A 25208-nucleotide genomic window follows, 5' to 3' on the forward strand; every position below is an offset into this window, starting at 1 on the left:
AAGGGTTGAATACTTATTGACTTAAGACAGTTCAGCTTTATTTTAATTTTGTATTCATTTGTAAAAAAAATAAAAAATATAAAAAAATCTAATTCCACTTTGACATTATGGGGTATTACTGTGTGTTGGCCAGGAAAACACAATCCCAATTCAACCCATTTTAAATTCAGGCTATAACACAACATTTGGGGGGAAAAGTCAAGGGGTGTGAAGACTTGAGGCACTGTATCATGATATTAATTGAATATTGAAATCATTTCAAATGCCCATCCCTAAAACTACACTAGGTGATGAGGCAGTAAGCGAAAGATCGCTGGTTCCAATACCCGCGACGCCAAGGTGAATAATCTGTTGATGTGCCCTTGAACAAGTCACTGAACCCTAATTTGCTCCAGGGACACCGTACTACTATGGCTGACCCTGTAAAACCATATATTTCACTGCATCTATCCGGTGTGTGACAAAATAAAATGAATGTTACACTATAATACACTACAATAAATGGTTCGAAGACATTACACCACCTTTACATCTTTAGCAAGTCAACTCACCAGTAAGAGGAAGTCAACTCACCAGTAAGAGGAAGTCAACTCACCCAGTGATCTTCTTCAGCAGATGATGCAGTATGTTGAGGGACTTGGCTGGTCTGCAGGGTAGAGACAGAGGAGAGTGGAGACAGAGGAGAGAAGACAGAGGAGAGAGAAGACCGAGGAGAGAGAAGAGTAGAGTAGAGAGAGATGAGTAGATAGGCGAGAGAGTAGAGGAGGAAGAGACAGATAGAGAGAGTGGAGAGTGGAGTAGAGAGGACAGGAGAGAGAGGAGAGAAACAGAAGATTAGAGAGAGTAGAGGAGACAGGAGAGTAGAGTTGAAAAGGAAACCAGAGTAGAGTAGGAGAGGAGAGTAGAGACAGGAGACAGAGAGAGTAGAGAGGAGAAAGAGAGAGTAGAGACAGGAGACAGAAGAGAGTAGAGAGGAGAAAGAGAGAGTAGAGGATAATAGAGGATAAGAGAGAGAGCAGAGTAGAGAGAATAGATAAACATCAGGTTGGACTGAGGACGATAGACATGAGATAATTCATTCTAACATACATCACTGAGGACAGCTAGTGATGATTAGATGCATTTCTGTAGTATGGCTCTCCTGTCCTTAAGGACACTCACTTGAAGTCACAGGAAGCGTTGGGTTTCCAGTTTTCTGGCAGCTTCCTGAGCAGAGCTACCTTTGAAGTGTGGGCGCTGATATGACCTAGAGAGAGAGAGAGGGAGAAGAGACCCTTCAGCAAGCTGGTCCTGGGGCTCTGTTCACAAACAGACCCCACAGAGCCCCAGGACAGCAACACAATTAGACCCAAGCAAATCATGAGGAAACAAAGAAATGATTACTTGACACAGTGGAAATTATTAACAACTAGAATTCTATTTGGCCCTAAACAGAGAGTACGCAGTGGCAGAATACCTGACCACTGTGACTGACCCAAACTTAAGGAAAGCTGTGACTATGTACAGACTCAGTGAGCATAGCCTTGCTATTGAGAAAGGCCGCCGTAGGCGAACCTGGCTCTCGAGAAGTCAGGCTACATGCACACTGCCTACAAAATGAGGTGGAAACTGAGCTGCACTTCCTAACCTCCTGCCAAATGTATGACCATATTAGAGACACAAATTACCATCTGATTAAACAGATCCCAAAATAATTAGAAAAAATCTATTTTGATAAACTCCCATATCTACTGGGTGAAATACCACAGTGTGCCATCACAGCAGTAAGATTTGTGACCTTTTGCCAGAAGAAAAGGGCAACCAGTGAAGAACAAACACAATTATAAATACAAGCCATATTTATATATATATATATATATTCCCTCTTGTACTTTAACTATTTGCACATTGTTACAACACTATGTATATATATATACAGTGCCTTGCGAAAGTATTCGGCCCCCTTGAACTTTGCGACCTTTTGCCACATTTCAGGCTTCAAACATAAAGATATAAAACTGTATTTTTTTGTGAAGAATCAACAACAAGTGGGACACAATCATGAAGTGGAACGACATTTATTGGATATTTCAAACTTTTTTAACAAATCAAAAACTGAAAAATTGGGCGTGCAAAATTATTCAGCCCCTTTAATTTCAGTGCAGCAAACTCTCTCCAGAAGTTCAGTGAGGATCTCTGAATGATCCAATGTTGACCTAAATGACTAATGATGATAAATACAACCCACCTGTGGGTAATCAAGTCTCCGTATAAATGCACCTGCACTGTGATAGTCTCAGAGGTCCGTTAAAAGCGCAGAGAGCATCATGAAGAACAAGGAACACACCAGGCAGGTCCGAGATACTGTTGTGAAGAAGTTTAAAGCCGGATTTGGATACAAAAAGATTTCCCAAGCTTTAAACATCCCAAGGAGCACTGTGTAAGCGATAATATTGAAATGGAAGGAGTATCAGACCACTGCAAATCTACCAAGACCTGGCCGTCCCTCTAAACTTTCAGCTCATACAAGGAGAAGACTGATCAGAGATGCAGCCAAGAGGCCCATGATCACTCTGGATGAACTGCAGAGATCTACAGCTGAGGTGGGAGACTCTGTCCATAGGACAACAATCAGTCATATATTGCACAAATCTGGCCTTTATGGAAGAGTGGCAAGAAGAAAGCCATTTCTTAAAGATATCCATAAAATGTGTTATTTAAAGTTTGCCACAAGCCACCTGGGAGACACACCAAACATGTGGAAGAAGGTGCTCTGGTCAGATGAAACCAAAATTGAACTTTTTGGCAACAATGCAAAACGTTATGTTTGGCGTAAAAGCAACACAGCTCATCACCCTGAACACAACATCCCCACTGTCAAACATGGTGGTGGCAGCATCATGGTTTGGGCCTGCTTTTCTTCAGCAAGGACAGGGAAGATGGTTCAAATTGATGGGAAGATGGATGGAGCCAAATACAGGACCATTCTGGAAGAAAACCTGATGGAGTCTGCAAAAGACCTGAGACTGGGACAGAGATTTGTCTTCCAACAAGACAATGATCCAAAACATAAAGCAAAATCTACAATGGAATGGTTCAAAAATAAACATATCCAGGTGTTAGAATGGCCAAGTCAAAGTCCAGACCTGAATCCAATCAAGAATCTGTGGAAAGAACTGAAAACTGCTGTTCACAAATGCTCTCCATCCAACCTCACTGAGCTCGAGCTGTTTTTCAAGGAGGAATGGGAAAAAATGTCAGTCTCTCGATGTGCAAAACTGATAGAGACATACCCCAAGCGACTTACAGCTGTAATCGCAGCAAAAGGTGGCGCTACAAAGTATTAACTTAAGGGGGCTGAATAATTTTGCACGCCCAATTTTTCAGTTTTTGATTTGTTAAAAAAGTTTGAAATATCCAATAAATGTCGTTCCACTTCATGATTGTGTCCCACTTGTTGTTGATTCTTCACAAAAAAATACAGTTTTATATCTTTATGTTTGAAGCCTGAAATGTGGCAAAAGGTCGCAAGGTTCAAGGGGGCCGAATACTTTCGCAAGGCACTGTATATACATACATACATACACACAGTGGGGTAAAAAAGTATTTAGTCAGCCACCAATTGTGCAAATTCTCCCACTTAAAAAGATGAGAGGCCTATAATTTTCATCCTAGGTACACTTCAACTATGACAGACAAAATGAGAAAAAAAATCCAGAAAATCACATTGTAGGATTTTTTTATGAATTTATTTGCAATTTATGGTGGAAAATAAGTATTTGGTCAATAACAAAAGTTTCTCTCAATACTTTCATTGCCAATAAAGGGTATGTAAACAGTGGTCAAACGTTTTCTTTAAGTCTTCACAAGGTTTTCACACACTTTTCTATGGGGTTGAGATCTGGAGACTGGCTAGGCCACTCCAGGAGATTGAAATACTTCTTACGAAGCCACTCCTTCGTTGCCCGGGCGGTGTGTTTGGGATCATTGTCATGCTGAAAGACCCAGCCACGTTTCATCTTCAATGCCCTTGCTGATGGAAGCAGGTTTTCACTCAAAATCTCACGATACATGGCCCCATTCATTCTTTCCTTTACACAGATCAGTCGTCCTGGTCCCTTTGCAGAAAAACAGCCCCAAAGCATGATGTTTCCACCCCCATGCTTCACAGTAGGTTTGGTGTTCTTTGGATGCAACTCAGCATTCTTTGTCCTCCAAACACGACGAGTTGAGTTTTTACCAAAAAGTTATATTTTGGTTTCATCTGACCATATGACATTCTCCCAATCTTCTTCTGGATCATCCAAATGCTCTCTAGCAAACTTCAGACGGGCCTGGACATGTACTGGCTTAAGCAGGGGGACACGTCTGGCACTGCAGGATTTGAGTCCCTGGCGGCGTAGTGTGTTACTGAAGGTAGGCTTTGTTACTTTGGTCCCAGCTCTCTGCAGGTCATTCACTAGGTCCCCCCGTGTGGTTCTGGGATTTTTGCTCACCGTTCTTGTGATCATTTTGACCCTACGGGGTGAGATCTTGCGTGGAGTTTCCGATCGAGGGAGATTAACAGTGGTCTTGTATGTCTTCCATTTCCTAATAATTGCTACCATAGTTGATTTCTTCAAACCAAGCTGCTTACCTATTGCAGATTCAGTCTTCCCAGCCTGGTGCAGGTCTACAGGTCTGTTTTTGGTGTCCTTTGAAAGCTCTTTGGTCTTGGCCATAGTGGAGTTTGGAGTGTGACTGTTTGAGGTTGTGGACAGGTGTCTTTTATACCGATAATAAGTTCAAACAGGTGCCATTAATACAGGTAATGAGTGGAGGACAGAGGAGCCTGTTAAAGAAGAAGGTACAGGTCTGTGAGAGCCAGAAATTTTGCTTGTTTGTAGGTGACCAAATACTTATTTTCCACCATAATTTGCAAATAAATAAATAAAAAATCCTACAATGTGATAAGACTTTTTTTTCTACTGTGTTATTGACTTGTTAATTGTTTACTCCATGTGTAACTCTGTGTTGTCTGTTCACACTGCTATGCTTTATCTTGGCCAGGTCGCAGTTGCAAATGAGAACTTGTTCTCAACTAGCCTACCTGGTTAAATAAAGGTGAAATAAAAAAAAATAAAAAAAATATATAGGGGACAGTATAGTAGTATCTTACCTATATATAAGGGACAGTGCTCTAGTGTAGTAGTATCTTACCTATATATAGGGGACAGTGTAGTAGTATCTTACCTATATATAGGGGACAGTGTAGTAGTATCTTACCTATATATAATGGACAGTGCTCTAGTGTAGTAATATCTTACCTATATATAAGGGACAGTGCTCTAGTGTAGTAGTATCTTACCTGTATATAGGGGACAGTATAGTAGTATCTTACCTATATATAGGGGAGAGTGTATAAGGGACAGTGCTCTAGCGTAGTAGTATCATACCTATATAGGGGACAGTGTAGTAGTAGCATCTTACCTATATATAGGGGACAGTGCTCTAGTGTAGTAGTATCTTACCTATATAGGGGACAGTGTAGTAGTATCTCACCTATATAGGGGACAGTGTAGTAGTATCTTACCTATATAGGGAACAGTGTATTAGTATCTTACCTATATATAAGGGACAGTGCTCTAGTTTTTTATTTTACCTTTATTTAACCAAAATTCTTATTTTCAATGCCTAGGAACAGTGGGTTAACTGCCTGTTCAGGGGCAGAACGACAGATTTGTACCTTGTCAGCTCAGGGGTTTGAACTCGCAACCTTCCGGTTACTAGTCACACGCTCTAACCACTAGGCTACCCTGCCGTAGCATCTTACCTATATAGGGGACAGTGTAGTAGTATCTTACCTATATATAAGGGACCGTGCTCTAGTGTAGTAGGATCTTACCTATATATAGGGGACAGTGTAGTAGTATCATACCTACATAGGGGACAGTGTAGTAGTATCTTACCTATATAGGGGACAGTGCTCTAGTGTAGTAGTATCTTACCTATATATAGAGGACAGTGTAGTAGTATCTTACTTATATATATAGGGGACAGCACTAGAGTGAAGTAGTATCTTACCTGTATATAGGGGACAGTGCTGGAGTGAGGTAGTATCTTACCTATATATAGAGGACAGTGTAGTAGTAGTAGTATCTTACCTATATATGGGGGACAGTGTAGTAGTATCTTACCTATATAGGGGACAGTGTATTAGTATCTTACCTATATAGGGGACAGTGTATTAGTATCTTACCTATATAGGGGACAGTGTAGTAGTATCTTACCTATATATAGGGGAAAGTGCTCTAGTGTAGTAGTATCATACCTATATATAGGGGACAGTGTAGTAGTATCTTACCTATATATAAGGGACAGTGCTCTAGTGTAGTAGTATCTTACCTATATATGGGGGACAGTGTAGTAGTATCTTACCTGTATAGGGGACAGTGTAGTAGTATCTTACCTACATAGGGGACAGTGCTCTAGTGTAGTAGTATCTTACCTGTATAGGGGACAGTGTAGTAGTATCTTACCTACATAGGGGACAGTGCTCTAGTGTAGTAGTATCTTACCTATATAGGGGACAGTGTAGTAGTATCTTACCTATATAGGGGACAGTGTAGTAGTATCTTACCTACATAGGGGACAGTGTATTAGTATCTTACCTATATATAGGGGACAGTGTAGTAGTATCTTACCTATATAGAGGACAGTGTAGTAGTATCTTACCTATATATAGGGGACAGTGCTCTAGTGTAGTGGTATCTTACCTATATAGGGGACAGTGTAGTAGTATCTTACCTATATAGGGGACAGTGTAGTAGTATCTTACCTATATAGGGGACAGTGTATTAGTATCTTACCTATATATAAGGGACAGTGCTCTAGTGTAGTAGTATCTTACCTGTATAGGGGACAGTATAGTAGTATCTTACCTATATAGGGGACAGTGTATTAGTATCTTACCTATATATAAGGGACAGTGCTCTAGTGTAGTAGTATCTTACCTATATAGGGGACAGTGTAGTAGTATCTTACCTGTATAGGGGACAGTATAGTAGTATCTTACCTATATAGGGGACAATGCTCTAGTGTAGTAGTATCTTACCTATATATATATATATATATTTTTTTTTTTACCTTTATTTAACCAGGCAAGTCAGTTAAGAACAAATTCTTATTTTCAATGACGGCCTAGGAACAGTGGGTTAACTGCCTGTTCAGGGGCAGAACGACAGATATGTACCTTGTCAGCTCGGGGATTCGAACTTGCAACCTTTAAGTTACTAGTCCAACTCTCTAACCACTAGGCTACCCTGTCGCCCCAGGGGACAGTGTAGCAGTATCTTACCTATATAGGGGACAGTGTAGTAGTATCTTACTTATTTGGGGGACAATGCTCTAGTGTAGTAGAATCTTACCTATATAGGGGACAGTGCTGGAGTGTAGTAGTATCTTACCTATATAGGGGACAGTGCTGGAGTGTAGTAGTGTCTCGGCCCACAGCCGGCAGGCCTCAGTCTTAGTTAGACTCTCCACTCCATAAGAAAGCTGGTACTCCATCTTGGACAGGACATAGACAGGGACCACCTGCAGGACACACACGCAGGTTTACTAAGGGTTTACTCAACACAGTGAACAGCATATACCAGATGTGTGGTACATGTTTACAAAGAAGGAGTATATTAAAAACAAAAAACTGTTTTGGTTGAAATATTTGTTTTTGTCTGAAGCCCGAAAAACACATGAAATTCAAAAGATAATTTGACCTACGCACTAACTAGGCTTTTCAGCAGCTCAACTACTGTCCGTTTATTGATCTACTGTACTGCAACAACATATGTACTCACATAACAGACTATATTGGGTTCAGACAGGACCTATAGGTTACCATGCTTCCTCTCTACAGGACCTATAGGTTACCATGCTTCCTCTCTACAGGACCTATAGGTTACCATGCTTCCTCTCTACAGGGCCTATAGGCTACCATGCTTCCTCTCTACAGGACCTATAGGTTACCATGCTTCCTCTCTACAGGGCCTATAGTTTACCATGCTTCCTCTCTACAGGACCTATAGGTTACCATGCTTCCTCTCTACAGGGCCTATAGGCTACCATGCTTCCTCTCTACAGGACCTATAGGTTACCATGCTTCCTCTCTACAGGGCCTATAGGTTACCATGCTTCCTCTCTACAGGGCCTATAGGTTACCATGCTTCCTCTCTACAGGGCCTATAGGTTACCATGCTTCCTCTCTACAGGACCTATAGGTTACCATGCTTCCTCTCTACAGGGCCTATAGGTTACCATGCTTCCTCTCTACAGGGCCTATAGGTTACCATGCTTCCTCTCTACAGGGCCTATAGGTTACCATGCTTCCTCTCTACAGGGCCTATAGTTTACCATGCTTCCTCTCTACAAGGTCTTTAGGTTACCATGCTTCCTCTCTACAGGACCTATAGGTTACCATGCTTCCTCTCTACAGGACCTATAGGTTACCATGCTTCCTCTCTACAGGACCTATAGGTTACCATGCTTCCTCTCTACAGGACCTATAGGTTACCATGCTTCCTCTCTACAGGACCTATAGGTTACCATGCTTCCTCTCTACAGGACCTATAGGTTACCATGCTTCCTCTCTACAGGACCTATAGGTTACCATGCTTCCTCTCTATATTCAGATATTAACAGACTATATTGGGTTCAGACAGGACCTATAGGTTACCATGCTTCCTCTCTACAGGACCTATAGGTTACCATGCTTCCTCTCTACAGGGCCTATAGGTTACCATGCTTCCTCTCTACAGGACCTATTGGTTACCATGCTTCCTCTCTACAGGGCCTATAGGTTACCATGCTAGTTCTGGTCTTCACTGATCTCTGTCTGCTCCATCTGCGGTGTAGTTCTGGTCTTCACTGATCTCACTCTCAATCAGCTCCATCTGTGGTGTAGTTCTGGTATTCACTGATCTCCATCAGCTCCATCTGTGGTGTAGTTCTGGTCTTCACTGATCTCCATCAGTTCCAGCTGTGGTGTAGTTCTGGTCTTCACTGATCTCCATCAGCTCAATCTGTGGTGTAGTTCTGGTCTTCACTGATCTCCATCAGCTCAATCTGTGGTGTAGTTCTGGTCTTCACTGATCTCTCTCTCCTTCAGCTCCATCTGTGGTGTAGTTCTGGTCTTCACTTTCTCCATCAGCTCCATCTGTGGTGTAGATCTGGTCTTCACTGATCTCCGTCAGCTCCATCTGTGGCATATTGGGGCAGGACTCGGTTGTATACTGATGGTCGTTGATGTCCTGTCACCACACACCACACCAGACCTCCTACTTAAGGTTGTCTCATCGTTGTCGGTGAACATGCCTACCACCGTTGTGTCGTAAAAAAACGTAATGATAGTGTTGGAGTTGTGTTTGGCCGCGCAGTCGTGGGTGAACAGAGAGTACAGGAGGAGGGGACTAAGCACGCACCCCTGAGGGACTCCAGTGTTGAGGATCAGCGTGGCAGATGTGTTGTTGCCTACCCTTACCACCTGGGAGTGGCCTGTCAGGAAGTCCATGATCCAGTTGCAGAGAGAGGGGTTTAGTCCCAGGGTCCTTAGCTTAATGATGAGCTTTGAGGGCACTATGGTGTTGAACGCTGAGCTGTAGTCAATGAATAGCATTCACGTGTTATTTTTGTCCAGGTAGGAAAGGGCAGTGTGGAGTGCGATTGAGATTGTGTCATCTGTTGATTTGTTGGGACGGTATGTGAATTGGAGTGGGTCTCAGGTTTCTGGGATGATGGTGTTGTGATGTGAGCCATGACCAGCCTTTCATAGCACTTCATGGCTACCGACGTGAGTGCTGCGGGGCGGTAGTCATTTAGGCAGGTTACCTTAGTGTTCTCGGGCACAGAGACTATGGCGGTCTGCTTAAAACATATTAGTATTACAGACTGTCAGGGAGAGGTTGAAAATGTCAGTGAAGACAATTGCCTGTTGGACCTCGCATGACCGGAGTACACGTCCTGGTAATACACCTGGCCCTGCAGCCTTGTGAATGTTGACCTGTTTCAAAGGTCTTACTCAAATCGGCTACAGAGAGCATTATCACACAGTCGTCCGTAACAGCTGGTGCTCTAATGCATGTTTCCTTGTTGCTTTCCTCGAAACGAGCATAAAAGGAATTTAGCTCGTCTGGTAGGCTTGCATCACTGGGCAGCTCGCGTCTGGGTTTCCCTTTGTAGTCCATAATAGTTTTCAAGCCCTGCCACATCCGACGAGCGTCAGAGCCGGTGGACTAGGATTTAATCTTAATCCTGTATTGATGCTTTGCTTGTTTGATAGTGTGTCAGAAGGCATAGCGGGATTTCTTATAGGCGTCCGGATTAGTCTCCCGCTCCTTGAAAGCGGCAGCTCTAGCCTTTAGCTCAGTGTGAATGTTGCCTGTAATCCATGGCTTCTGGTTGGGGTATGTACGTATGGTCACCGTGGGGACGACGTCATTGATGCACTTATTGATGAAGCCAATGTCTGTGGTGGTATACTCCTCAATGCCATCGGAGGAATCCCGGAACATATTCCAGTCTGTACTAGCAAAACAGTCCTGTAGCGTAGCATCCACGTCATCTGACCACTTCCATACTGAGCGAGTCGCTGGTACTTCCTGCTGTAGTTCTAGCTTGTAAGCAGGAATCAGGATGATAGAATTATGGTCAGATTTGCCAAATGGAGGGCGAGGGAGAGCTTTGTACGCATCTCTGTGTGTGGAATAAAGGTGGTCAGAGTTTTTTTTTTTCCTCTGGTTGCACATGTGACATGCTGGTAGAAATGAGGTAAAACAGACTACAGTTTCCCTGCATTAAAGTCCCCGGCCACTAGGAGCGCTGCTTCTGGATGAGCATGTTCTTGTTAGCTTACGGCCTTTGCACTCAACGAGCTGTATGTCTGAGTGCAAATATTGTACAATCCAGGTGTGCAAATCTCTAAGCGACTTACCCAGAAGACTCGCTGCCAAAGGTGATTCTAACGTATTGACTCAGGGGGTTGAATACTTATGTATTTAAGATATATTAGTTTTATTTTTCACAGATGTTTCTTCCACTTTGACATTAACAAGTATTTTGTGTAGATCCTTGACAAAAAAAATGACAATTAGATTTGAATCCCACCTTGTAACAACAAAACATAACTACTCTCTGAAGGCTCTGTATCTGTGTTCCAGACCTGGTTGTGGTGCCCAGTGTTGTGGTGCCCAACACACACACACACACACACACACGCGCTCTGTGTGTGTGTGTGTGTGTTCGTTCCAGACCTTGTTGCTGGTGCCCAGCCTGCGTGTGTGTGTGTGTGTTCCAGACCTTGTTGCTGGTGCCCAGCCTGCAAGTGAGTGTGTGTGTGTGTGTTCCAGACCTTGTTGCTGGTGCCCAGCCTGCGCGTGTGTGCCAGACAGACGTCACTCCGCACCAGCAGCAGCAGGTCCTGTAGACTGTACAGTTTATACAGCAGGTTTCCTTCCTCTGGAGATGAATAGTCCTCCTCATCCTCAGCCCCCCCCATGAGATCATCACACAGCAGCCCTGGGGGGGGGGACATTAACATGTAACACATCAGCCCTGGGGGGGACACATTAACATGTAACACATCAGCCCTGGGGGGACACATTAACATGTAACACAGCAGCCCTGGGGGGGGGCATTAACATGTAACACATCAGCCATGGGGGGGGGCATTAACATGTAACACATCAGCCCTGGGGGGGACACATTAACATGTAACACAGCAGCCATGGGGGGACACATTGACATGTAACACAGCAGCCCTGGGGGGGGGGCATTAACATGTAACACAGCAGCCCTGGGGGGGGGGCATTAACATGTAACACAGCAGCCCTGGGGGGGGGGGGGGGGGGGGGGGGCATTAACATGTAACACAGCAGCCCTGGGGGGGGACATTAACATGTAACACAGCAGCCATGGGGGGGCATTAACATGTAGTACATCAGCCCTGGGGAGGGGGGGACATTAACATGTAACACAGCAGCCCTGGGGGGGTGACATTAACATGTAACACATCAGCCCTGGGGAGGGACACATTAACATGTAACACATCAGCCCTGGGGAGGGACACATTAACATGTAACACATCAGCCCTGGGGAGGGACACATTAACATGTAACACATCAGCGCTGGGGGGGACACATTAACATGTAACACATCAGCCCCGGGGGGAGGGACACATTAACATGTAACACATCAGCCCTGGGGGGAGGGACACATTAACATGTAACACATCAGCCCTGGGGGGAACATGAACATGTAACACATCAGCCCTGGGGGGAGGGACACATTAACATGTAACACATCAGCCCTGGGGGGGACACATTAACATGTAACACAACCACAGCTATAATCACTACACACATACCATGCTACAGTCTCACATACTGAATATATTTATATCTGTCCATGTTGATGGTTAATACTAACGTTTTTGTTGTACAGTCCTCCTGTTGTCTATTGGTCCAGATTGAGAAGGGGTGTCGACATACGTCTCTCCATCCTGGGTACTCTCCAGGTAGTTGGACACACAGGGCTTCACCAGCGACTGGGGGTTTGGGTTGGAGAGGGGTTCTGCGGGCTGGGAGGAGCAGGGTCTGGCTGGGTCCTGGGTCTGGTTGTTAGAGGGTTTGGGTTTGAGCATGGCCTTCTGCATGGCTAGGATCTGACCCAGCTGGTCACAGCCCCCTGGTACCTTAGCCTTCCTGGCCACTCTCCTTGTCCCGGTGGCGAGGGGTGGTGGTGAGGAGGCAGAGGGGGATCGGGGAGTGTCCTGTTGATGTGTTGGGGAGAGTTGGGTCGCCGTGGTTGGGGGTAACCTGTTGGTGGTGGAGACTGGGGATACAGGGTCATCAATCACCAGGCGCTCGTCTTCTGAGTCTCCACCTGAGGATAACTGTTCCTCAGAGTCCTGTACAGAGCCAGGTTTCAGCTGATTGGCTGAAGGGACAGTAGCAGCCAATGATTGTTCAGCACAGCTCTGCTCTCTTAGCTCTCTCCCCTCTGTCTCTGAAACCACCTTTGTGTTTGTCCATAATAAGTTCACCTCTTCATCCTGAGTTCTGCTGGCCTTAGATACCTCTTTACCCAGGGTCCCACTGTACTGTTTAGACTTGGTTTTAGGCTGACTGACTAAGTCTTTCTGTAGATGATGGGTCTTCAGCCTCTTGGGGGACTGAGTCGTTTCTCCAAACGTTTCTAAGTCTGTGAGATCAAGTCCAAAGTCCAGACCAGAGGTCTCAAACGAGGCCAGCCTCCTCTGGGAGCTCTCCTGTAGAGTACACACTGAGTTAGAGCTATCCTGTAGAGCACACACTGAGTTAGAGCTCTCCTGTAGAGCACACACTGAGTTAGAGCTCTCCTGTAGAGCACACAGTTAGAAACAAACTTTACTCTAGCAAGGGAAACAATTACAAAACATCTGCTATGAAACCAAATTAAGGGTTAGGCTACATACAGCTAGGAGATGTAGGGTTAAGGTCATGGTTAGGGGTTAGGCTACATACAGCTAGGAGATGTAGGGTTAAGGTCAGGGTTAGGGGTTAGGCTACATACAGATAGGAGATGTAGGGTTAAGGTCAGGGTTAGGGTACATATAGCTAGGAGATGTAGGGTTAAGGTCAGGGTTAGGGGTTAGGCTACATACAGCTAGGAGATGTAGGGTTAGGGGTTAGGCTCCAGACAGCTAGGAGATGTAGGGTTAAGGTCAGGGGTTAGGCTACATACAGCTAGGAGATGTAGGGTTAAGGTCAGAGTTAGGGGTTAGGCTACATACAGCTAGGAGATGTAGGGTTAAGGTCAGGGTTAGGGGTTAGGCTACAGACAGCTAGGAGATGTAGGGTTAAGGTCAGGGTTAGGGGTTAGGCTACAGACAGCTAGGAGATGTAGGGTTAAGGTCAGGGTTAGGGGTTAGGTTACATACAGCTAGGAGATGTAGGGTTAAGGTCAGGGTTAGGGGTTAGGCTACATACAGCTAGGAGATGTAGGGTTAAAGTCAGGGTTAGGGGTTAGGCTACATACAGCTAGGAGATGTAGGGTTAAGGTCAGGGTTAGGGGTTAGGGGTTAGGCTACATACAGCTAGGAGATGTAGGGTTAAGGTCAGGGTTAGGGGTTAGGCTACATACAGCTAGGAGATGTAGGGTTAAGGTTAGGGTTAGGGGTTAGGCTACATACAGCTAGGAGATGTAGGGTTAAGGTCAGGGTTAGGGGTTAGGCTACAGACAGCTAGGAGATGTAGGGTTAAGGTCAGGGTTAGGGTACAGACAGCTAGGAGATGTAGGGTTAAGGTCAGGGTTAGGGTACAGACATCTAGGAGATGTAGGGTTAATATCAGGGGTTAGGGTACAGACAGCTAGGAGATGTAGGGTTAAGGTCAGGGTTAGGGTACAGACAGCTAGGAGATGTAGGGTTAAGGTCAGGGTTAGGGGTTGGGGTACAGACAGCTAGGAGATGTAGGGTTAAGGTCAGGGTTAGGGTACAGACAGCTAGGAGATGTAGGGTTAAGGTTAGGGTACAGACAGCTAGGAGATGTAAGGTTAAGGTCAGGGTTAGGGGTTAGGCTACAGACAGCTAGGAGATGTAGGGTTAGGGTTAGGGGTTAGGGTACAGACAGCTAGGAGATGTAGGGTTAAGGTCAGGGTTAGGGGTTAGGCTCCAGACAGCTAGGAGATGTAGGGTTAAGGTCAGGGTTAGGCTACAGACAGCTAGGAGATATAGGGTTAAGGTCAAGAGTTAGGGGTTCGGGTACCGACAGCTCGGAGATGTAGGGTTAAGGTTAGGGTACAAACAGCTAGGAGATGTAGGGTTAAGGTTAGGGGTTAGGGTACAGACAGCTAGGAGATGTAGGGTTAAGGTCAGGGTTAGGGGTTAGGGTACAGACAGCTAGGATATGTATGGTTAAGGTTAGGGGTTAGGGTACAGACAGTTAGGAGATGTAGGGTTAAGGTTAGGGGTTAGGGTACAGACAGTTAGGAGATGTAGGGTTAAGGTTAGGGGTTAGGGTACAGACAGCTAGGAGATGTAGGGTTAAGGTCAGGGTTAGGGGTTAGGGTACAGACAGCTAGGAGATGTAGGGTTAAGGTTAGGGGTTAGGGTACAGACAGTTAGGAGATGTAGGGTTACGGTTAGGGGTTAGGGTACAGACAGTTAGGAGATGTAGGGTTAAGGTTAGGGGTTAGGGTACAGACAGTTAGGAGATGTAGGGTTAAGGTTAGGGGTTAGGGTACAGACAGTTAGGAGATGTAGGGTTAAGGTTAGGGGTTAGGGTACAGACAGTTAGGAGATGTAGGGTTACGGTTAAGGGTTAGGGTACAGACAGCTAGGAGATGTAGGGTTAAGGTTAGGGGTTAGGGTACAGACAGCTAGGAGATGTAGGGTTAAGGTTAGGGGTTAGGGTACAGACAGCTAGGAGATGTAGGGTTAAGGTCAGGGTTAGGGTACAGACAGCTAGGAGATGTAGGGTTAAGGTTAGGGGTTAGGGTACAGACAGCTAGGAGATGTAGGGTTAAGGTTAGGCTACATACAGCGGGTAGTTGTTTGTTCATAGCTGGAGTCTCAGTCATGAGGTGGAAGACATTCTTGGTTCCAGTCTTGTTGACTGACAGCTTCATGCTCTCCTCATGGAACAGCAGACTCCTCTCTCTCACAGTCATCTCTGTCTGCAGCAGTGGAGGGTCGATGTACACCGTCTTACTCCGGCTACTGCCTGCAATACAGATACATTACTTACAGGTCTGCTGGTTCACATCATGAAAACTAGTTTATTAAACAGATGTTGACTTTATGGCAGGTCTGAACATTATAGATCTCTCATTGGACTGTTCAACGTTGGTCTGACCAATTGGAATCTATGCTTCAAAACAGTTTTGATCACCTGGACTGGGAAAGGTTCCGGGTCACCTCTGGGAATAGTATGCCATATACACTGACTCTGTGACTGGGTTCACCAGGAAGTGCATAGAGGATGTGAGGAGGAGTGTAGTCTGGCCCAGGAGTGGGAAGGTGAACGGAAAGGCTCTGGAGCAACGAACCGCCCTTGCTGTCTCTGCCTGGCCGGTTCCCCTCTTTCCACTGGGATTCTCTGCCTCTAACCCTATTACAGGGGCTGAGTCACTGGCTTGCTGGGGCTCTCTCATGCCGTCCCTGGAGGGGGTGCGTCACCTGAGTGGGTTGATTCACTGTTGTGGTCATCCTGTCTGGGTTGGCGCCCCCCCCCCTTGGGTTGTGCCGTGGCGGAGATCTTTGTGGGCTTATACTCAGCCTTGTCTCAGGATGGTAAGTTGGTGGTTGAATATATCCCTCTAGTGGTGTGGGGGCTGTGCTTTGGCAAAGTGGGTGGGGTTATATCCTTCCTGTTTGGCCCTGTCCGGGGGTGTCCTCGGATGGGGCCACAGTGTCTCCTGACCCCTCCTGTCTCAGCCTCCAGTATTTATGCTGCAGTAGTTTATGTGTCGGGGGGCTGGGGTCAGTTTGTTATATCTGGAGTACTTCTCCTGTCCTATTCGGTGTCCTGTGTGAATCTAAGTGTGCGTTCTCTAATTCTCTCCTTCTCTCTCTCGGAGGACCTGAGCCCTAGGACCATGCCCCAGGACTACCTGACATGATGACTCCTTGCTGTCCCCAGTCCACCTGGCCATGCTGCTGTTCCAGTTTCAACTGACCTGAGCCCTAGGACCATGCCCCAGGACTACCTGACATGATGACTCCTTGCTGTCCCCAGTCCACCTGGCCATGCTGCTGCTCCAGTTTCAACTTCCACCTGACTGTGCTGCTGCTCCAGTTTCAACTGTTCTGCCTTATTATTATTCGACCATGCTGGTCATTTATGAACATTTGAACATCTTGGCCATGTTCTGTTATAATCTCCACCCGGCACAGCCAGAAGAGGACTGGCCACCCCACATAGCCTGGTTCCTCTCTAGGTTTCTTCCTAGGTTTTGGCCTTTCTATGGAGTTTTTCCTAGCCCCGGTGCTTCTACACCTGCATTGCTTGCTGTTTGGGGTTTTAGGCTGGGTTTCTGTACAGCACTTTGAGATATCAGCTGATGTACGAAGGGCTATATAAATAAATTTGATTGATTGATTGATGTTGTTACTACTGTGACTGGGTTCACCAGGAAGTGCATAGAGCATGTTGTTACTACTGTGACTGGGTTCACCAGGAAGTGCATAGAGCATGTTGTTACTACTGTGACTGGGTTCACCAGGAAGTGCATAGAGCATGTTGTTACTACTGTGACTGGGTTCACCAGGAAGTGCATAGAGGATGTTGTTTTGACTGTGACTGGGTTCACCAGGAAGTGCATAGAGGATGTTGTTTTGACTGTGACTGGGTTCACCAGGAAGTGCATAGAGGATGTTGTTACTACTGTGACTGGGTTCACCAGGAAGTGCATAGAGCATGTTGTTACTACTGTGACTGGGTTCACCAGGAAGTGCATAGAGGATGTTGTTACTACTGTGACTGGGTTCACCAGGAAGTGCATAGAGGATGTTGTTACTACTGTGACTGGGTTCACCAGGAAGTGCATAGAGGATGTTGTTACTACTGTGACTGGGTTCACCAGGAAGTGCATAGAGGATGTTGTTACGACTGTGATGATTAGAACTTATCCAAACCTAAAAATGTGGATAGATGGCAGCATTCAAAATGCAAAATTAAAGTGTGAACCACCACATTTAACCACAGCAAGGTGACTGGGAACATGGACGTGTACAAACAGACCAGCTCTGTAAGGCAATAAAATAGGCACAAACAACAGCACAGGAACAAAGTGGAGTTGCAAGTCAACTGCTCAGACACACTATATGTGGCAGGGACTACAGGCAATCACAGACAATAAAGGGAGACAATAAAGCCAGCCACGTTGCGGACACAAACACCTCGCTCCCGGTCAAGTTAAGGACCTTGTTCGCCCGCTTTGAGGAAAACACCACCAAGCCACCAACGCGGGCCCCGCCTCTCATGAAGACTGTGTGCTACCGATCTCTGTCGCTGACGTGAGTAAGTGATTTAAGAGTGTTAACCATCGCAAGGCTGCTGGCCCAGACGGCATTCAAAGCAGAGCATATGCAGACCAACTGGCTGGAGTGTTTATTGACATATTCAATCTCTCCAAATACCAGTCTGTTATCCCCAATTTCTTCAAGATATCCACCATTGTTTCTATACCCAAGAAAGCAAAGGAAACTGAACTAAATGACTGTTGCCCTGTAACACTCACTTCTGCCATAACAAATTGCTTTAGAAGGCTAGTTAAGGATCACATTAGCTCCACCTTACACGCCACCCTAGATCCATTACAATTTGCATACTGCCCCAACAGATCCACAGGCAACGCAATCGCCTTTGCAAAGCCCTTTTTATGTAAGAATGCTGTTCATTGACTACAGATCAGCCTTCAACACCATAGTGCCCAACAAGCTCATCACTAAGCTCAGGGCTCTGGGTCTGAACTTCCAGATGGCCCGTCCCCTGGAGCTGATCGTGGACTACAGGAGACAGCAGCGAGAGCACGTCCCCATCCACATCAACGGCCAGCAGTGGAGTGGGTCAAAGCGTCAAGTTCCTCGGCATGCACATCACTGAGGACCTGAAATGTTCCCTTCACACCACCAGAGTGAAACTGTGTCTTGGCCCCTAAGACCGTCACGAATTTCTACAGATGCATCATCGAGACCATCTGTCACTAGCCGGCTACCACCCGGTACTCTACCCTGAACTTTAGTCACTGTCACTAGCCGGCTACCACCCGGTACTCTACCCTGAACCTTAGTCACTGTCACTAGCCGGCTCCCACCCGGTACTCTACCCTGAACCTTAGTCACTGTCACTAGCCGGCTACCACCCGGTACTCTACCCTGAACCTTAGTCACTGTCACTAGCCGGCTACCACCCGGTACTCTACCCTGAACCTTAGTCACTGTCACTAGCCGGCTACCACCCGGTACTCTACCCTGAACCTTAGTCACTGTCACTAGCCGGCTACCACCCGGTACTCTACCCTGAACCTTAGTCACTGTCACTAGCCGGCTACCACCCGGTACTCTACCCTGAACCTTAGTCACTGTCACTAGCCGGCTACCACCCGGTACTCTACCCTGAACCTTAGAGAATGTTGCCCTACGTACATAGAATCATTGAACAAAGGTCAATGTAATAATGTTTACATACTGTTTTACCCACGTTATAGGTATATACTGTATTCTAGTCATGGCTCATCCAATGTAACTAGTGCTGTACACACCTTTCTGTTCATACACTATCAAATCAAATGTTATTAGCCCCATGCTTCGTAAACACCAGGTGTAGACTAATAATGAAATGTTAATTATGGGCCCTTCCCAACAATGCAGAGAAATGTTTTTACTAGTTACTTCACTTCACTAGTTATACAGTTCCATATAGGTTACATGGAAGGTCAGCAGCTGAACGTAAACTTACTGTATAGGGTGGCGTGGGCAGGGAGATCTTAGAGATCACCTTAAGGAGGTGACCATTGGTGACCATCAAATGTTATTAGCCCCATGCTTCGTAAACACCAGGTGTAGACTAATAATGAAATGTTAATTATGGGCCCTTCCCAACAATGCAGAGAAATGTTTTGGAATAATAATAATACAACAAAAAGAGAATCAGGTTTGTTGAAACTATGAAATTACATACGGAATCATGTAGTAACCAAAAATGTGTTAAACAATTCTTCAAAGTAGCCACCCTTTGCCTTGATGACAGCTTTGCACTCTTGGCATTCTCTCAACCAGCTTCATGACGTCGTCACCTGGAATGCGTTTCAATTAAAAGGTGTGCCTTGTTAAAAGTTAATTTGTGCAATTTATTTTCTTAATGCGTTTGAGCCAATCAATTGTGTTGTGACCAGGTAGGGGTGGTATACAGAACATAACCCTATTTGGTAAAAGACCAAGTCCATATTATGGCAAGAACAGCTCAAATAAGCAAAGAGACATGACAGCCCATCATTACTTAAGACATGAAGGTCAGTCAATCCGGAAAATGTCAAGAACTTTGAATGTTTCTTCAAGTGCAGTCGCAAAAACCATCAAGCGCTATGATAAAACTGTCTCTCATGAGGACCACCACAGGAAAGGAAGACCCAGAGTTACCTCTGTTGCAGAGGATAAGTTCAATAGTTACCAGCCTCAGATTGCAGCCCAAAAAAATAGCCCAACTACGGAGTCTTTGTGAGATGCAGAGCAGGTGAACGGATAATCTCAGCATGTGTGGTTTGCACCATGAAGCATGGAGGAGGTGGTGTGATGGTGCTTTGCTGGTGTCACTGTCAGTGATTTATATAGAATTCAAGGCATACTTAACCAGCGTGGCTACCACAGCATTCTGCAGCGATACGCCATCCCATCAGGTTTGCGCTTAGTGGGACAATTATTTGTTTTCAACAGGACAATGACCCAACACACCTCCAGGCTGTGTAAGGGCTATTTGACCAAGGAGAGTGATGGAGTGCTGCATCAGATGACCTGGCCTCCACAATCACCCAACCTCAACCCAATTGCATCAGATGACCTGGCATCCACAATAACCCAACCTCAACCCAATTGAGATGGTTTGGGATGAGTTGGACCTCAGAGGGAAGGAAAAGCAGCCAACAAGTTCTCAGCATATGTGGGAACTGCTTCAGGACTGTTGGAAAAGCATTCCAGGTGAAGCTGGTTGAGTGAATGTCAAGTGTGCAAAGCTGTCATCAAGGCAAAGGGTGGCGATTTTCAAGAATCGAAAAAATATTTTGATTTGTTTAACACTTTTTTGGTTACTACAGGATTCCATGTGTGTTATTTCTAAGTTTTGACGTCTTCACTATTATTCTACAATGTAGAAAATAGTAAAAATTAAGAAAAACCCTGAAATGAGTAGGTGTCCCCAAACTTTTGACTGGTACTGTATATATATGAAGTTATTTTCTGATAACATCCTAACTACCCTCAATGTACTATTGCCACCGTCAATAAGAGAACCCACTCTGCTACTGAGTTCATATGCTAGCTCCCTAGCTCAATAGCTTGAGCTGGCTAATGTTAGCCACTAGCCATGCTAGCATGTAATTACTTTCCAACTGTTTAGTACCTCATCTGTTCTTGATTTGATTTTCGTTCTCCTTTTAGTTTTGTCAACTTTTCGGCCTGTTCTCTGTGAAGTAGGCTACCGGAGTTCCGTAACTTTCTCAACCTAGCACGCTAGCTGACTGATATCCAAGTTTCTTGTGTGATCATTTCCACCTGCCTGGAGCCTTCCTCCGATCACCGGCTTGTTGACTGTTCCTCTCATCACCTATTGGCTCTGGACTCTATTTACTTTGGACTTCCCTCGGTATATCAGCATTACCCACCTTACTGACTCACTTTTTTCCCCATGGAATGGGCCCCAGCAGTCAACCTGTAAATCTCTGCTCTCGCTTTGCTTTTGATTTGCTCGTTTTGGGCCGGACTACCGCATTTGGGGCCCCCACCCCCGGGCCAAATAATTTTTCTTAGGATAACAGCTACCTTCCTTGCATTTTAACCAATGATTTATATATGCACTAGATGACTGACAGGGGGCACTGTTTTGAAGCCACGCGCCTCCATCTTGGCACTCCCCCACCATTGTGTTGAAGCCACCAAGGCTCCATCTTGGCTCTTACCCACCAACGTAAAAATATTTTGGAAGCTATAGCAATTGAAATTCTACATTTGTTTTTGCCACGTTTATTCTACTACGATACAATATATTGTATAATTTTCCTTCAAGTATATTCTTTTACTGACCCCACTACAACAAAAATACTTCCCTTATGTTTGAGTCAGCCTAGACACTTTCTGTAAAGAGGTTTTTGACCTCACACTAGCTGAGAATGTCCTCTTTCATGTGCTTTTTCCCCCTTATTTGATAGAACCAACTGTTCGAAAGTCGACTAAAGTCGTAAATCAATGAAATGATGACATTAATAGCCCATTTTTAGCTAAACTTCAGATCACTTTCCCTCGTCCTCTGAACATCACAGGGAAATATATATACAGTGCCTTCAGAAAGTATTCATACCCCTTGACTTATTCCACATTTTGATGTGGATTCAAAATGGATGAAAACATTTTCCCATCTACATAAAATACCCAATAATGACAAAGTGACATGCTTTAAGAAATTTTTGCAAATTTACTGGAAATTAAATGCAGAAATCTAATTTACGTAAGTATTCAGACCCGTGAGTCAATACTTTGTTGAAAGTCTGAGTAAGTCTAAGAGCTTTCCACACCTGGAGTGTAATGGGAATTATGTGACCTGCCCATTATTCTTTTCAAAATTCTTAAAGTTGTCAAATTGGTTGTTGATGTTTGCTAGACAACCATTTCCAGGTCTTGCCATAGATTTTCAAGCAGATTTAAGTCAAAACTGTAATGCCACTCCGGAACATTGTGTCTTCTTGGTAAGCAACTACAGTGTAGATATGACCTTGTATTTTAGGTTAATGTCCTGCTGAAATGTGAATTAAACTCCCAGTGTCTGGTGGAAAGCAGATTGAAACAGGTTTTCCTCTACAACATTTCCTGTGTTTAGCTCCAATCAGTTTATTTTTATCCTGAAAAACTCCCCAGTCCTTAATGATTACAAGGATACCCATTACATGATGCAGCCACCACTATGCTTGAAAGTAAGGAGAGTGGTACTCAGTGATGTGTTTGCCCCAAACATAACACTTTTTATTCAGGACAAAAATAATTGCTTTGCCACATTTTTTTGCAGTAATACTTTAATGCCTTGTTGCAAACAGGATGCATGTTTTGGAATATTTTGATTCTGTAGAGTTTTCCTTGTTTTCACTCTGTCATTTAGGTTAGTATTCTGGAGTAACTACAAGGTTGTTGATCCATCCTCAGTTTTCTCCTGTCACAGCCATTAAACTCTGTAACTGTTTTAAAGTCACCATTGACCTCATGTTGAGTTAGGAAGGACGTCTGTAGTGACTGGGTATATTGATACACCTTCCAAAGTGTAATTAATAACTTCACTCAAAGGGATATTAAATGTCTGCTTTATTTTTCACCAAAAAATTACCCACCTACTAATAAGTGCCCTTCTTTCTGAGGCATTGTAAAAATTTCCAGGTCTTTGTGGTTGAATCTGTGTTTGAAATTCACAGCTCAACTGAGGTATCTTACAGATAATTGTATGTGTAAGGTACTGAGGTGAAGCAATCATTCAAAAAATTATTACAAAGACTGAGTCCATGCAACTTATTATGTGACCTGTTAAGCACATTTTTCCTCCTGAACTTATTTAGGCTTGTCATAACAAAGGGGTTGAATACTTATTGACACAAGTGGATCTCAATTTAAATGGCTTTGTAAATATTTAGAAAACATCGTTCCACTTTAACATTATGGGATATTGTGTGTAGGCCAGTGACCCAAAAAAATCTAAATAGAATCCATTTTAAATTCACCGGGTAACGGGTCAAAAAATATATATATTTATTTATAAATTATGTGTTTTGCATGTTTGAAACCCAGACAGGAAAGTAGATTTAGGGTCATGTTGGAAAAATAGCAACAAAAAAAATTGATCCAAAACAAAAAGGGAAGGGATATATTTATTTTTTTAATAACACTAACTTCCTCCAGTCTTCTTGGGTATGACGCTACAAGCTTGACACACCTGTATTTTGGGAGTTTTTTCCCATTCTTCTCTGCAGATCCTCTCAAGCTCTGTCAGGTTGGATGGGGAGTATCGCTGCACAGCTATTTTCAGGTCTCTCCAGAGATGTTAGATCAGGTTCAAGTTCGGGCTCTGGCTGGGCTACTCAAGGACATTCAGAGACTTGTCCTGAAGCCACTCCTGCGTTGTCTTGGCTGTGTTATTACGGTTGTTGTCCTGTTGGAAGGTGAACCGCCGCCCCAGTCTGAGGCCCTGAGCGTCCTGGAGCAGGTTTTCATGAAGGATCTCTGTACTTTTCTCTGTTCATCTTTCCCTCGATCCTGACTAGCCTCCCAGTCCCTGCCTCTGAAAAAAATCCCCATATCATGATGCTGCCACCACCATGCTTCACCGTAAGGATAGTGCCAGGTTTCCACCAGACGTGACGCTTGGCATTCAGGCCAAAGAGTTCAATCTTGGTTTCATCAGACCAGAGAATCTTTTTTATCATGCTCTTGAGAGTCCTTTAGATGCTTTTTGACAAACTCCAAGCGGGCTGTCAAGTGCCTGATGAGTGGCTTCTGTCTTGTCACTCTACCACAAAGGCCTGATTGGTGGACTGTTGCAGAAATGGTTGTCCTTCTGGAAGATTCTCCCATCTCCACAGAGGAACTCTGGAGAGTCTGTCAGAGTGACCATCGGGTTCTTGGTTACCTTCTTGACCAAGTCCTTCTCCCCCGAATACTCAGTTTGCCCGGGCGGCCAGCTCTAGGAAGAGTCTTGGTGGTTCCAAACTTCTTCCATTTAAGAATGATGGAACACCAAGTCACTGTGTTCTTCAATGCTGCAGAAATGTAACTGACCGGCTCGATTCGGTCTTATGTAGCAAAATTTGAAATTGTGATTTTTTTACATTGGATAAAAGTAGAGACTCAGAGCTAGAAATTGGTATATCATACACAACAGTCGAGGAACAATGGAAAAGTCATTCTGCTTTGAAAGTTGACAAACTTGTAACCTCACTTTTGAGAAAATGGTGGACAGCTCTTCTTTGTCGACACCCATTCAGCATCGTTCACACCCAGCTAAGCTTTAGCACCAATCTCAGGATTCACATGTGAGGCTATGTACTAAACAACCAAAGATTTTCAAGGCTGAAGGCTGGTTTATACTACGGGTGTGTTTGTGAATATTATCTGGAGTGCCAGAGTGTGCTCTGGGCATTCATAAACTCTGAGCTTTGTCAGATTGTAAATTCAGAGCGTTTCGCTCTCGGAAGCATTCAGAGCGCACACTGGACGATCTGGCAGAGAAGTAGGGATGATCCGAGCGTTCTGACCTAACAACAGCAGTCAAGCAACCAAGATAACTGGCTAATGTTGGCTAGCTGGATAGCTATTTCGTTTTTCTTGCCAATGTTTACTGACACTGGCCATATTCAACGGGTGTTGAGCATTCGTAAATGAGTCAGTTATTCTGCGCTCTGGCACACTCAGACGAGAGTGCACTGACATTGCAGTAGATAGCCGGAGCGAATTTACCAGCTACGTCTATCGA

General features: G+C 44.7%; 1 protein-coding gene across 3 annotated transcripts in view; it reads right to left on the reverse strand.

Annotated features, from left to right (window-relative positions):
• Positions 1-25208, reverse strand: part of ice2 (interactor of little elongator complex ELL subunit 2) — a 60306-nt gene that overhangs the window by 21082 nt on the left and 14016 nt on the right. For 2 of the 3 annotated variants that reach the window (XM_031832862.1, XM_031832863.1), the window contains exons 8-13: positions 15529-15710; positions 12436-13276; positions 11360-11526; positions 7425-7554; positions 1162-1246; positions 596-646 (exon numbers count right to left, since the gene is read on the reverse strand). In XM_031832862.1, the coding sequence (XP_031688722.1) occupies positions 596-646; positions 1162-1246; positions 7425-7554; positions 11360-11526; positions 12436-13276; positions 15529-15710 (1456 nt within the window). Of the gene's footprint in view, positions 1-573; positions 647-1161; positions 1247-7424; positions 7555-11359; positions 11527-12435; positions 13277-15528; positions 15711-25208 lie in introns of all 3 variants that reach the window. The other variant, XM_031832864.1, reaches the window with a different exon arrangement.

This window comes from Oncorhynchus kisutch, linkage group LG10 (assembly GCF_002021735.2).
Source record: "Oncorhynchus kisutch isolate 150728-3 linkage group LG10, Okis_V2, whole genome shotgun sequence".
NCBI lineage: Eukaryota > Metazoa > Chordata > Actinopteri > Salmoniformes > Salmonidae > Oncorhynchus > Oncorhynchus kisutch.